Genomic DNA, 14,836 nt, shown 5'->3' on the forward strand with positions numbered 1-14,836 from the left:
CCGGCTGGTATAAAAGGAGCAGTCTGACACCTACACGACGTCGGATGATTAACTCGTTTGGGTACACAACCAAATCTCGACCTCTCTTTGTGATTTTTTGTACTTCTAGTGATCGCTAACTTTCCTCAGCAGATATTCACTCTCACCACCTCTCCAGCCATAACCAAAGGGTTTTTACCTACCTCGTCTCGTTCTGCTCTACCGGCCGGCTCTCCCACTCGCTCTCACCCCCCACCTGCCTCGCTCAACGTCTTGGGAAATATTATCTCCATTACTCGCCTTCAAGATCTGGACCCTGCTTCAGCTCCCCTCCACCTCAGGCCTGACCCACTCCCTCCTCAGCATCTACGGATCTCCTCTATAAAGTAAGACTGTTTCAATTTGCATCAATTCCTCTCCCATTACCAGCTCCTCATCTCCCTGATCTTTTTCTCCCATCAGATTCTGCCCTTTAACGTCAGAGCTTCCTCGACAGTGACTCTCCGTTCTCATCATTGTTTAATAAAAAAAAATTTTCTTACCTTCGTCTCCGGCTCTGATTCTGCATGTGGGTTAGAAAACTAAACTTCGACATGACAATAATCAATTCCTCTCCACTCTGCAGCTATTTTTCTTTATGTTTGGTTTGAGTGAAGGATGACAGTCTGGTTTCAGTGTGCTGTGAGCTGGCTCAGCAGTGCAAGGTTAATGGAGTGAGCAGAGTCAACCTGGAGCAGGAGGCATGCCAACATGATAAATGATCTGCACGTGTATTGCGCCTTTCTGAGACAGAGGACTCCAAGTACTTTTCACCATGGTCTGTCATTCACACACAGGTGGTGATGAGCTGCTTTGTAGTAGGGATGCAGCGAAAATTCAGCCACCAGAAATTTTCAGCCCAAAAAGAACTAAAAGTGCTTTTTCAGCTGAAGACCGAAATCACCGAAACAGCACAGGCGAATAAGGTGATCAGATGGACCCCATTTTCCTTTCATCTCGCTTCGACCTCTTGTGGCTGCGTCCTAAAAAGAGCACATTCGGACTGATTTCAAACTAAAGTTTTTCCCATTTGTAATGCTGTTTTATTTTTTAATCGTTGTTTTAATTCTGGACTAGAAGTGAAGTGGCTCTCACATGATTGTTTTAGACCAATGTGGTGCACGCATTTAGTAAAGAGAAATCCAGCATATCAGTGTCGTCTGTGTCCGAAAAAGCGGCGACTATGATTTTAATAAATGTGGACCCCAGGAAGAAAAGATGTTATCATGGTAACAACTAATAGGGTTCCTGACTAAATAAATAAAATAAATAAATTATACCTTAGAAACGTCAGAATTTGGGGGGGGGGGGGGGGGGGGGGGGATCGTTACGGAAACATGGCAATGCAGCACACGCAAAGTAAGCTTTTGTCCTCGCTGCTACTTTACGAATCCACGTTGTCCACTCAAGCACTGACAGTGAGGCAAGGCAGCTTTATTTATAGAGCACATTTCAAACACAGAGGCAATTCATTGTGCTTTACTATTATCAGGACATGATGTGAAAACACATAAAACACTAATTAAATTACACACAAATGCGATTACAGTTTAGAGCTAAAGGAGAAGACAAAGTTACAGCGCAGATTACAGTGGAGATGACGCAGTAAAGAAACAATTCATTTAACGGCTGATGAGTACATTAGGGTTTTTAGTTTTGCTTTAAACAACACTAGGGTTAGGTCAGATCTGAGGTCATGGGGAAGCTGATTCCATATGTGAGCAGCGTAGTAGCTAAATGCATCTCCACCATGTTTTGTTCTGACCTGTGGTTCCACCAGCTGATTGTTTCCAAGGGATCTCAGAGCCCTATTGGGTGTACAGGAATTAGATCGGACATGTAAAGGTCCTTCTCAAAAAATTAGCATATTGTAATAAAGTTAATTCTTTTCTGTAATATACTGATAAACATTAGACTTTCATATATATTAGATTCATTACACACAACTGAAGTAGTTCAAGCCTTTTATTGTTTCTAATATTGATGATTTTGGTGTACAGCTCATGAAAACCCAAATTTCCTATCTCAAAAAATTAGCACATTTCATCCGACCAATAAAAGAAAAGTGTTTTTAATACAAAAAAAGTCAAACTTCAAATAATTATGTTCAGTTATGCACTCAATACTTGGTCGGGAATCCGTTAGCAGAAATGACTGCTTCAATGTGGTGTGGCATGGAGGCAATCAGCCTGTGGCACTGTTGAGGTGTTATGGAGGCCCAGGATGCTTCGATAACGGCCTTAAGCTCATCCAGAGTGTTGGGTCTTGCGTCTCTCATCTTTCTCTTCACAATATCCCACAGATTCTCTACGGGGTTCAGGTCAGGAGAGTTGGCAGGCCAGTTGAGCACAGTAATACCATGGTCAGTAAACCATTTACCAGTGGTTTTGGCACTGTGAACAGGTGCCAGGTCGTGCTGAAAAATGAAATCTTCATCTCCATAAAGCTTTTCAGCAGATGGAAGCATGAAGTTCTCCAAAATCTCCTGATAGCTAGCTGCATTGACCCTGCCCTTGATAAAACACAGTGGACCAACACCAGCAGCTGACATGGCACCCCAGACCATCACTGACTGTGGGTACTTGACACTGGACTTCAGACATTTTGGCATTTCCCTTTGCCCACTCTTCCTCCAGACTCTGGCACCTTGATTTCCGAGTGACATGCAAAATTTGCTTTCATCTGAAAAAAGTACTTTGGACCACTGAGCAACAGTCCAGTGCTGCTTCTCTGTAGCCCAGGTCAGGCGCTTCTGCCGCTGTTTCTGGTTCAAAAGTGGCTTGACCTGGAGAATGCGCCACCTGTAGCCCATTTCCTACACACACCTGTACACAGTGGCTCTGGATGTTTCTACACCAGACTCAGTCCACTGCTTCCGCAGGTCCCCCAAGGTCTGGAATCGGTCCTTCTCCACAATCTTCCTCAGGGTCCGGTCACCTCTTCTCGTTGCGCAGCGTTTTCTGCCACACTTTTTCCTTCCCACAGACTTCCCACTGAAGTGCCTTGATACAGCACTCTGGGAACAGCCTATTCGTTCAGAAATTTCTTTCTGTGTCTTACCCTCTTGCTTGAGGGTGTCAGTGATGGCCTTCTGGGCAGCAGTCAGGTCGGCAGTCTTACCCATGATTGCGGTTTTGAGTAATGAACCAGGCTGGGAGTTTTTAAAAGCCTCAGGAATCTCTTGCAGGTGTTTAGAGTTAATTGGTTGATTTATAGCAGGGGTGTCAAACTCATTTTAGCTCAGGGGCCACATTGAGGGAAATCTAGTCCCAGGTGGGCCGGACCAGTAAATGAAAAAAAAAAACTTGAGATTGTTATTTTTGCTTTAATTCAATCAATATAAAACAAGGCTGGAGCCTGAGGACAGTGTAGTACAAGTACAACACCTGAAGTGTACTTGAAAATTTGAAAAAAAAAATCAATAAATAAAAAAACATTCCTTAGTGATTCAAAGAGCTTACAGATCACATGGCAAGATCCATTCCATGCAGCACTTAAAGTATATTTGACTCATTTTACTTTACATCTTTTAGCTTTCACCAGCACATCAACATCAGAAGTCACATCCTGAGTGGCGGCCAACTTCAGGAAGTGATTCAAGTTCTTGTGTGAGCCTTGAGCGCAGCTTTGTTTTATTCATACTCATTACAGAGAAAACTTGCTCACAAAGATACGTTTATTTTCACTCTACATTGTAAAGTATGAAAATAAAGTTTACACAATCATCTCGCGGGCCGGATTTAACCCGCTAGCGGGCCGGATGCGGCCCACGGGCCGCATCTTTGACACCCCTGATTTAGATGATTAGGTTAATAGCTCGTTTAGAGAACCTTTTCATGATATGCTAATTTTTTTAGATAGAAATTTTGGGTTTTCATGAGCTATATGCCAAAATCATCAATATTAGAAACAATAAAAGGCTTGAACTACTTCAGTTGTGTGTAATGAATCTAATATATATGAAAATCTAATGTTTATCAGTACATTACAGAAAATAATGAACTTTATCACAATATGCAAATTTTTTGAGAAGGACCTGCATATTGGTCCCATGCCACTGAGTGATTTAAAAACTAGTAGGAGAACTTTCAAATTTATTCTGTAGTTTACTGGTAACCACTGTAGAGATCTAAGAACAGGAGTGATGTGCTCCATTCTATTAGTTCTTGTTGAGACTCTAGCAGCGGCATTCTGAACAAGTTGCAGTTGCTTCACAGCTTTCTGGGAAAGACCAGTTAGGAGACCTTTGGAGTAGTCCAGCCGACTGGAAATAAAAGCATGAATAAGTTTCTCTAAGTTCGGTGTGGACATGAGACCTCTGACTCTTGATATTTGATGAAGGTGATAAAACACTGATTTAGTTATAGCTTTAATATGTCCAGAGAAGCTCAGGTCGGAGTCGATAATAACACCAAGATTTCTAATCTGGGTTTTTGTCTTTATTCCCCTGGAGTCTAGCTGAGCAGTAACATCCATTCTATCCCTCTTGTTGCCAAAGACAATAACTTCAGTCTTGTCTTTGTTTAGTTGAAGGAAGTTTGACTGCATCTAGTTGTTAACTTGTTCTAGGCACTGACAGAGTGATTTCAGTGGACGACAGTCACTAGGTGATAGGGCTAGGTAGATTTGGGTGTCATCAGCAAAGCTATGATAGACAATGCTGTTATTAAGTATGATCTGACCCAGGGGGAGCATATATAGATTAAAAAGTAGTTGTACTAGATTTGAGCCTTGAGGGACCCCACATGTCATGGTGATCCGCTTTGATTGGTAGTCCCTAATAGAGACAACATAGCCCCTGTCTTTCAGACAGGATTAGAACCAGACAAGCACTGTGCCTGATAGTCACACCCAGTTTGTGAGTCTGTCCAGAAGGATGTTGTTGTCCACTGTATCAAATGCTGCACTGAGGTTAAGCATCATCAAGACAGATGATTTACCTGAATCAGTGTTGAGACGAATGTCATCTAATACCTTGATCAGTGCAGTCTCTGTACTGTGGTGCTGCCTAAAGCCTAACTGAAGACTGTCCATAATGATATTTGACTCAAAATAATTGTTTATTTGGATCATTTTTCAATGATTTTTCCAATCAGAGAGATTAGAGATCGGTCGGTGGTTGTTCAACACTGAGGGATCTAATTTCCTCTTATTTAGAAGGGGTTTCACAGCAGCAGTTTTCAGTGATTTGGGAAACATTTCTGACATTAAAGAGCAGTTAACAATTTCCAGTACCTCAACTTTTTGGCAACTAAAAACATTTTACAGAAGTTTGTTGGCAGGCTGTCCAGACAGCAGGTAGCGGAATTTAGGGTCTTTACTATATCATTCAGTGTTTTAGTACTATTCAGGGTGAAAGTTGGCATTCTGGCCAGGTTGTTGCTGTGTGGCTGTGTCAGTGGTTTGTTTGTGTTAGTTTAGTAAGAGGAATGAATGGCTAATCTAATGTTTGTGATTTTTTTCATTGAAGAAAAATGCAAACTCATCACATTTGGTCTGAGATATGACGTCCGGGGCTAACTAACTGCAGTGCTTCAGGTCATGTTCTCGATGACAAGTGTGTTTCTCAATGAAGAAAAGACTTGTGTGACAAAGCAATAGTAGTCCTACACACTTTTTTTTCTTCCCCCGTGACCTGTCTGGCTGTGAAGCAAACAGAAATAATGTCTGAATGCTGGTGACTAGCCTTAAAGATTTACTATCAGATGCAGCATCAGAGCTTCTGCTTTTAATGTCACACCTGAAACTTAAAACTTTATTGTTATTGTTTTTTGAATGCTCTATAATTCCGAACAGATACGGAGACAGAGGTGAAAGAGAAAGGAAGAGACAAAAGCAAGGGGGGTTCCACAAAAATAAACAATCAATGATGAATAAGAGTCTGCTTCTAGACCTGCAGAAAAGGGACACACAACAATACAACAAGAGCATCAACCTGATGAGGAAATATAAAATCAACAATGTTTTACTGAACAATCACACGATAATAAATCACAGTGCATTAAGTGCCAACCACAGCCTTAAGAAATATGTTGAACGTGCCCAAGTCCATACTTTTGAGAGCACCATGTGAGCACCTGTGTGTTTACACATGCTTGTATATGTAAGGGTTCTCTATAGGAGTGTCCAATAGAGAGTGTGAGGGGCCACAGATCTGCCCCCCAAAGATGTGCAGGAGATGGACAGAGGTCCAAGTCCCAGAGATCCAGGAGCTGCCCCAGAGCCTAGGGACCCCAGGGAGACTGTAACCAGAAAAGCCCAAAGCCCCCTCTCGAGAGGCGCAGAGGATTGCCCCGGGGGGGCCACAACCAGCAGCCGACAGAGTCCCGGGAAAAATCAGCGGCAAGCCCACAGGCCTGCCCACAGCCTCCCACCCCCTAGCCGGCCGAGCCCGGGATCCAGGGACGACCAGCCCCGCTGGGAACCCAACAGAGCCCAGGGACCAAGATCCCACCAGGCAGCCACCGGAATTGATCTGGCAGATGCCAAAAATCTTAAACCCCCCTGACCCGGGAGCCGCGAACACTCAGGCAGACCAAGGCACCGCACTCCACACCAAATGTGGCAGGGGGAGGGGAGATAAAGATGTACAGCATCATAAGAAGTCCCAGGAGAAGGGAGGAGTCAAAGACCCCACCTGACATATACAGCCATACTCAGACACAGTCACACACTCCCTCCCTCATGCTCACAAATACACATACAACCTAAGACTTACAAAAATTAATGCTAGACACCCAATCATGCTACCCATACACACCCTATTCACTCTGGTCCTGGTACTGCTGCACAAAGGGTACAACCATCACCAGCTCTCAGAATTTGCTCCTTTCTGCTTCAGCAGGCACATCCGCCCAACGCTGAGCAAAGCAACCCACCACCCCAGACCCCAACAAGACAATTCCTGTATGATGTATGACGTATGATGAACATTCTTGTGTATCTTTAGGTTGAATGCGTTTATATGTAGGGTTGGGCATTGAGCATCGATTGGAACCGGTTCCAACTGTTCATTTTCTCCGGAATCGTTAAAAGTTTTATATTTCGATTCCTAGTTTAGATTCCTAGAATGCTGATGGAAGAGGAATCCGCGGCCGATCTCCGTGAAAAATAACCGTGATCTGCAAATTGTGATCAACACTTTTCAGAGCTGATCACACCAGATGTCTGTGTGCAGCACCGAGTCGCCCCCCCCCCCCCACCCCCACCCCCCACCCAGATATAAACCAATGCGTCTGCTGAGCTTTTACTCCGTAATTTAAACTTTAACTCCTGCAGCGTAGAGGAAACTTGTTAAAATACGTCAACACGGTGGATTTAATAGAAGCTTTAAAGAACAAACTCTGGACAGTGTGAGGTGGGTTTGTCTCACTGCAGAAATAAAAACACACACGGAGCGTCAGCAGTCAGACGCAGCCGCTCACCAACACTCGTGTGTGTGTGTGTGTGTGTGTGTGTGTGTGTGTGTGTGTGTGTGTGTGTGTGTGTGTGTGTGTGTGTGTGTGTGTGTGTGTGTGTGTGTGTGTGTGTGTGTGTGTGTGTGAGCGTCAGAAGGCTGAACAATATAATTGTGCAGGTACAGACTAGTTATTAGTTTATTTGTCGTAAAAGTCCTGAACTCATTTTCTCTGAACATAGACTGTTCAGTAAACTATTTATATTAATCGTTTTAATAACTTTTATATAAAAACACACTTTATCACTTAGTCATTGTTAAAGAATACAATAGAATTTATTGATCCCACAGTGGAGAAATTCACTTGTTACAGCAGATATACAAATGTCTCTTAAAAATAAGTCAGATGAGTTCATGGGATTTTGATGAAGATCGTCATTCAAATTTTAAGATGAATCAAGTGTCAGGCCAAAGCAGGACAGCCCACTACACCCATTCATGGCATGGGCCTCTGGTTTGAGGGGGCATTGATCATGTAGCAGCTCAATGTTGCGAGTCTGTAAGGACAGACACACTGACTTTGTTAAAGCTGAAGTGAGCATTATTCATCTGAACTATCAGTTTCACTTTTCCTCTCTCTGACTCTCCCCAACTCTGTTTTTATGAGGCCACTGAGGAATTACATGTCCATAGCCACCGCAGGCTCTAATGATGTCTGGCAGTCAAAGCAGCATTGTTTCTCACACACACACACACACACACACACACACACACACACACACACACACACACACACACACACACACACACACACACACACACACACACACACACACACACACACACACACACACACAAAGCCTTGCTTTTAGTCACTTGTGGGGACACATGACGGGACCATGCTTTGTGGGAACCACCGTTTCTTGAGGTTGTGCAGCAATGAAAAAGATATATGCTAAAAAGTGAATACAGAAGTCACTTAAAAATGCTGCCAGGCTGTGGTTCCCACAATGAAAGAAAGACAAACACAAACACACTATACACACACATGCATTCTTTGCCTCTGCCGTCCTGCTTCATTTGTTAAAAATCAAACAAAACAGTGAGAATTTGACAAAATTGGTTCCTTGTGGATGTTAGAGTTGTGCAGGCTCATTTGGCACAGTGTAGCAGGAAAAAGTCTAAACCCAATCACCTACTGAGAAAAGACTTTCTTTGCAATATGGCTGAGTTGAAGTGAAATAAAATCTTTTCTGCCATCTCGTCACAGTTCAGAACAAGATGTAGTGTAAATATAAAAAATTGATCATTTAAAATAGATGTATTTCAAGGATTCCTTTTGATCAGTTGTCTTCATTGTTTTACTTTTTCTAAGTCCAGAAGGTCAACGTGAGTTACCTTTAAGGCAATGTCACAGTTCCTGGCCGTGGAACTGTGGACCAGCTCTATACCCTTGCAAGGGTGATGGAGGGGGCATGGGAGTTTGCCCAACCAATCCACATGTGTTTTGTGGATTTGGAGAAGGCTTATGACCGTGTCCCCAGGGGCACCCTGTGGGGGACGCTCCAGGAGTATGGGGTGGGTGGCTTTCTGTTAAGGGCCATTCAGTCCCTTTACCAGAGGAGCATGAGTTTGGTCCGCATAGCCGGTAGTAAGTCAGACCTGTTCCCGGTGAGGGTTGGACTCCGCCAGGGCTGCCCTTTCTCACCGGTTCTGTTCATCACTTTTATGGACAGAATTTCTAGGCGCAGCCGTGGTGTGGAGTGTGTCGAGTTTGATGGCAGGAGAATCTCGTCTCTGCTTTTTGCGGATGATGTGGTCCTCCTAGCTTCATCCAGCTCTGACCTTCAGCTCTTGCTAGGTAGGTTCACGACCGAGTGTGAAGCGGCTGGGATGAGGATCAGCACCTCCAAATCTGAGACCATGGTTCTCGACCGGAAAAGGGTGGCTTGCCAACTCCGGGTCGGAGGAGAGGTCCTACCTCAAGTGGAGGAGTTTAAGTATCTCGGGGTAAGTATCTTGTTCACGAGTGAGGGTAGGAGGGATCGGGAGATCGACAGGCGGATTGGTTTGGCGTCTGCAGTGATGCGGATGCTGAGCCGATCTGTCGTGGTGAAGAGGGAGCTGAGCCAGAAAGCCAGGCTCTCGATTTACCGGTCCATCTACGTCCCAATCCTCACCTATGGTCATGAGCTTTGGGTAATGACCGAAAGAACGAGATTGCGGATACAAGCGGCCGAAATGAGTTTCCTCCGTAGGGTGGCCGGGCTCAGCCTTAGAGATAGAGTGAGGAGCTCGGACATTCGGGAGGGACTCGGAGTAGAACCGCTGCTCCTTCGGATATAAAGGAGTCAGTTGAGGTGGTTTGGGCATCTGGTCAGGATGCCTCCTGGACGCCTCCCCGGGGAGGTGTTTCGGGCATGTCCTGCTGGCAGGAGGCCCCCGGGTCGACCCAGGACACATTGGAGAGGTTACATCTCCAATCTGGTCCGGGAACGCCTTGGGGTCCTGCCGGAGGAGCTGGTGGAGGTGGCCGGGGAGAGGACGGTCTGGAGCTCCCTAGTTGGGATGCTGCCCCCGCGACCCGGACCTGGATAAGCGGAGGAAGACGACGACGCCAATGTCTGATCAAAACTTTACTGGATGAAGCACAATTACATACAATAGTTTTAAATCCCAACAAAGACACAAACTGACATGTAGTATTTTTCCAAGTAATCTACCATCATTCTCCATTTTTAATCTCTTTTCTGCTGTTTGAGGCCACTTAGACTTACACAGAGGGCAGTGAGCTGAAAAGCTGCATAAGCTTCCACAACCCCAGTGTTTAGGATGCGTTCAGATAATGAAAGGTTTGGAGCAGCCAGCCGCTCTTCTCACATCAGGACTGAAGGTAAATCTCCTGTAAAAACCTGATCAAACCTTTACAAAACTTTATCACGAGCTGCAGCTAAAACAATTTAAGAACCCCAATCAGTTGTTTTACAGCTGCAAAAAGAGGCTGAGAAGCTCTGAATAATTTATTAAATGTTATTATCCAGTGAAACGCTGTCATTTATTTGACAGATGAATTTATCTGACCATGAAAATTCAGCCTTTAAAAGGGCTAGATCATGCTATTTTAAACCTTTGACAGCACAGGTAAGCACAGTATATGATACAATCTTACCGTTGACCGTACTGAGATGTGATTTATTTTACATATGAGTTATGTTTGTCAGCCTGTCTTTGCACATGACCTAACGCACGCATTGGACAGGTTCAGGTCAGTTAGTTTCCCTTTTGAAAAGTAATTTCTAGATTTTAAATCATCTTTTTGAACTCTTTTTCTTCACCTTTCATTACTTTGTACAATATTTATTGTTGAATTCGTATTTAATCCATGTAATCAGTTAACGGTGAAATCAGCAGCAACACAAATGGTAAATGTCACACATTTGTAAAGCACTTTTCTAAGTCAGAGGAGTACAAAGGCTTTTACTCTACAATCAGTCATTCAAAAAATTCATACACACTTTCACACACCGCAAGGCTGCCGCACAATCGGCTCCACGAGTCCTTTCAATCACCACAGGCAGGCAAGAGCCTGACATGTACGGTGCCTGGGTTCAAACCCACAACCCACCAATAACTGTTCAAACTTCCAACCCCAGAGCCACCAACACCCTAGCCTGGCCTGCCAGACTCATCCTCTGTTTAATTCTGCACAGAGAAAGAGTCTGGTAACTCACAGGCAGGGAGGCGCATGAGGGGCGGGACTAGGCAGCAAAAATAACCAATCAGAAAAAAGACGGAAATGCCGACTGTACCGCGCGATGCTGTAGTTTTTTAGCTGTAGTAGTAGAAGACGTCTGGCAACGGCGCAAACATCTTTTTTTTTTTTAGAAGAAAGGCTTTCAGCGCTTCTACTTGTGGTTTTAAGAACGTTCAAGTCATTTAGACCAGAGCAAAGAGCCGCAGCGAACTCCACTTCAGTTGCCATGTTTATGACAAACTCGGCATTGTGGTGTGTGACGTACGCTACTCAGCCCTGATTGGCTGTTAGAATTCTAAGGGGGTGGGGTTATTTGAATAGAAGAGTTCCCAGACCCTTTCTCTGTGCAGAATTAAACAGAGGAGGAGTCTGGCAGGCCAGGACCAACACCCACCAACGCAAAGCATGACAGACCCATCTCCAAACTAAACACTATACAGATACATGAAAATACTTGGTTTCATTTTAGTCTGTGAAAATTCATTCTTCACGAAAAAAGAAACCCCGAAAATATTTAGTCAACGGAATTAACACTGGTTTCTTTCTACCATCTCTGTTAGACTTGGTTTTCTTTCTCTTAAGACTTTGTTTTCGCTTGAGGGGGGTCATTAGATCTTTTGTATCACAACACAGCTGATTCAAGATTCCTCTATCACAACTTCCTCAAAGCTTACGTTTACGGTTTTAGTGTAGCATCTTCTTCTTTTATGCCAATTCAGGGTGTACAGACGCAAAAACACGCAACACTGCCCCCTGGGGTCACAAATGGTGGTGGGTCGCAGAATTTGGTGTAACACCTGTACTGGTCTGGATGCGCTAACCTTCAGTAGACCAGTTCGTCCACCGAGCCTCGGCTTCCCCGAAAACCCGGAATCACATCCACAACCGAGCCATTAGGTCTGTCTGAACTCTCAGCTGAACTGGGTCACAAATATGAACATCTGCATTTCTACTTTAATTTAATTAGAAACCGTCCTGATCGTTTTTTTACGTCCAAGAAAACGAGTCTAAAGAGAGAAAATGCAGAGAACCACATCGATTAAATACCAGGACTTATGATTTACTATTTCAACCTCACACATGAAATCGTTCCGTTGTTTTTTTATTCTCTAGAACTTGTATTTTCTCAGTCATCGGAGCTACCAGGACTCCCCGAGTCTAAAGAGCAAAATCTGACAGAATAGGAAAAATGCGCGACCTGAGTTGAGATGCCACAGAATAAAAGCGCATTTCTACTCACCGCAGAGGGAGTTGGCGAATCCGTACCACACGCATCCCTCCGCTCCGATGAGCCAGCGTCTTTGCGTGCTGGCCGCGAAGCTGAACGGAGTCCCGAGCACGCACACCAGCAGGTCGCTCACAGAAATGTTAATCAGCAGCAGGTTGATGGGGGACCGAAGTAGCTTGTAGCGGTAGAACAGCACCAGAACCGTCAGGTTGTTCATCAGCCCGAAGAAGCCGATGAAGCCGAGGCACACGGCCACGACCAGATGTCCCGCTGGGCTGAGGGTGGTCCGGTACGAAGCACTCCCCGGGTATCCGTCCCCGGCAGCGGCGCAGTGAGCGCTGTTTAACCCCGTGCAGCCGCTCAGGCTCGCGTTGGCCACGAGCATGGCAGTCACTGCGGAGGACCAACTAAGATGTCTCAGGCATTTCTGCTTTTCACCAGGCGTGGAGAAGCAAAAGGGGAAAAAATGTTTTTAAAATGCTTGAAGAATCAGATATGGACGAGTCAGGTGGAGATTCAGAACAGTTTCCTGGGGGTTTGAAAACTTTGTTTCTCTGTTCGTGCGAAGGGGGCGGTGGGAGACTAAAGGGGAGAAATGTTTTAAAATGGAAAAAGAGACAAAAAGTTTGGTTAGGCTTTGCTACGCCTGGAAGGCTGGAAGACCCTGAAGATCTGACCGAGCGCTCTTATTCAAAACACTGCTGCCCGCTCTCCTGGCTGTGGGGAGGTGGGTGGGATGTAGATGGGTTGGTGGAGGAAAAGGAAGTTGTTTCCATGTGTATCTGTTGGACGCGGGTGTAGCGTAGCGGGTGGTGAGATTCTGTTAAGCACCATGGACAGCGCCTGAATTGACCAGTTCATTATAAACTCGATCTTTTTCCCACTGTAACCCGTTCATGTGCAACAGAGCGGGTTCCAGTACTTTAACAGGTCATCTGTTCACGTGCGTGTTTCTGTTCCTCTAATCAGAGCCAACCCTTGTTTAAATCAAACAAATTATGATTTGTTTTTAGTCTGGTTCATAAAGCATGTTCATGAAATTTTTCATAAAATCTGTCTCACATGAAGAGCTTCCAGCAGTGACGACGCTTTCACAGGGGGTGCTAGGACACCGCCCTCCCTCACAATGGAGAAAAAATCTAAAATGAAAAATACGTCTCTATCCATCCATTTATTCAAAATGGGGTCGCGGGGGCGATAGCCTAGGCAGAGAGGCCCAGACTTCCCTCTCCCCAGCCACATGGGCCAGCTCTTCCATGGGAATCCCAAGGCATTCCCTGGCCAGCAGATAGACATAGTTCCTCCAGCATGTTATGGGTCTTCCTTTATAAATATGTCAGATTTCCTCAATTGTGTGTGCCTACATACAATAAGAATTTTCTATAAATCATTTTCACCAGCTCTCTCATTAAAAAGTGAATGTCCCCCACCAGACTCACAAGTTTCTTCGCCAATTATGTTTGATTGCTACAGACATCTGACGAACTTTTAGCCAATCAACATCCCTGAATTTAATGTCTCTGGGCCAAATAGCTAGCAAGCAAGCTAGAAGGTGCTGGATCTCCTTTTGCCTTTCTCTCTCACTCTCATTTACACGTATTCACTGATGGTTCATATAGAAAACTGAAATCACAAATGCAGCTGTTGCAGTAAAATGTGCTTTTTTGTTCTCATTGCATGTGGTTATAATGTTCAAAACAGGGTATAATTAATTTTTCCAAGTTGTGTTTGTGCCAACTATTGGTGGAACCATGTATCGTTGAGGTGCACACTTTGAGCAGATGATCAATTAAAGTAGCTTTACAGTGTTTTCTCCTTTCAGAAATTATGTATGATTTTTCAGAAAGCCGTATTAGTGATTATCTTCTCATGTACTGTTATATAGTGTAAGCAATACGTCTTTTTTATGGTTAAGCCCCCTGCCCCGCAGAGCTCTAGCCTGGCCTGCCAGACTCCTCCTCTGTTTAATTCTGCACAGAGAAAGAGTTTGGGAACTCTCCTATTTAAATAACCCCTCCCCGTGAGAATTCTAACCGAGCCAATCAGCACTGAGTATCGTACGTCACACACCATAACGCCAAGTTTGTCATAAACATGGTGACTGAAGTGGAGTTCGCTGCAGCTCTTTCCTCTGTTCAAAGTGATTTGAACATGTCTTTAAAACCACAACAAGTAGAAGCGCCAGAAGCCTTTCTTCTAAACAAAGATTTTTGTGCTGTCATCAGACTCCATTTTTACTACAGCTGAAAAAAAAACTAAGCGCCGCGGACGTCACACACAGCTCAGTTTCTCATAAACAACGAAGACAGCCGCAGAGTTCGCTGCGACTCTGTCCTCTGTTCTAAATGACTCAAATAGCTTTAAAACCACAAGTAGAAGCGCTAAAAGCATTTCTTCTAAAAACAGACTCATTGTGCAGAATTAAACAGAGGACGAGTCT

General features: G+C 44.5%; 1 protein-coding gene across 1 annotated transcript in view; it reads right to left on the reverse strand.

Annotated features, from left to right (window-relative positions):
• The window catches only part of tmtopsa (teleost multiple tissue opsin a), a 107,008-nt gene extending 93,046 nt beyond the window's left edge, over window positions 1–13,962 (reverse strand). The window contains exon 1 of the mRNA XM_054749452.2: window positions 12,409–13,962. Within this exon, the coding sequence (XP_054605427.1) occupies window positions 12,409–12,781 (373 nt within the window). The 5' untranslated portion in view covers window positions 12,782–13,962. The remainder of the gene's footprint in view (window positions 1–12,408) is intronic.
• Between the last annotated feature and the right edge of the window lie 874 nt (window positions 13,963–14,836).

The sequence above is a fragment of the Nothobranchius furzeri genome, chromosome 11 (genome assembly GCF_043380555.1).
Source record: "Nothobranchius furzeri strain GRZ-AD chromosome 11, NfurGRZ-RIMD1, whole genome shotgun sequence".
Lineage (NCBI taxonomy): Eukaryota > Metazoa > Chordata > Actinopteri > Cyprinodontiformes > Nothobranchiidae > Nothobranchius > Nothobranchius furzeri.